We start from the raw sequence: 438 nt of genomic DNA on the forward strand, positions 1-438 counted from the left end.
TGCCCGCACTCCGCCTGCCTCTCAACTTCTCCGCTTCTCCCATAGTATGCCGCCAAAAAAAACCTCAAGTCCCACCGTTTAAATTACTGGAGCCTGGTTTGTACTTTGTCCGGTGCTGCTCAATTTTTACGTCTTACAAACAGTAAAGCAGCCGGGCGGGAAACACGGGCTGTGCTGAATCTGCTGGGCGGTGCTGAAACTGCTGCGCGGGAATCTCCACCGTGGGCTCCCGGCAGGAATGTGCTGCTGTGGATACCAAGGATACGTAAAAACAGGGGATAAGTGAGGACGTCCCGCTTTAAGACAGACGAGTTACCGCGTGTCTGTGCTTTGTGCTTTATTTTCTTTTTCAGTCGCGGTTTTCCGCCCGGGCGCCGCGGGCGGTGCCGAATGTGCGGCGGTGAAGCGCCAGGCCGGTAAACAGCGCCCGGGTGAGGC

General features: G+C 56.6%; 1 protein-coding gene across 1 annotated transcript in view; it reads left to right on the top strand.

Annotated features, from left to right (window-relative positions):
* NHLRC2 (NHL repeat containing 2) overlaps positions 1 to 438 on the top strand; it is a 34,342-nt gene that overhangs the window by 247 nt on the left and 33,657 nt on the right. The window contains exon 2 of the mRNA XM_008634442.2: positions 354 to 416. Within this exon, the coding sequence (XP_008632664.1) occupies positions 354 to 416 (63 nt within the window). The remainder of the gene's footprint in view (positions 1 to 353; positions 417 to 438) is intronic.

Source organism: Corvus brachyrhynchos, unplaced genomic scaffold (assembly GCF_000691975.1).
Source record: "Corvus brachyrhynchos isolate BGI_N302 unplaced genomic scaffold, ASM69197v1 scaffold705, whole genome shotgun sequence".
NCBI lineage: Eukaryota > Metazoa > Chordata > Aves > Passeriformes > Corvidae > Corvus > Corvus brachyrhynchos.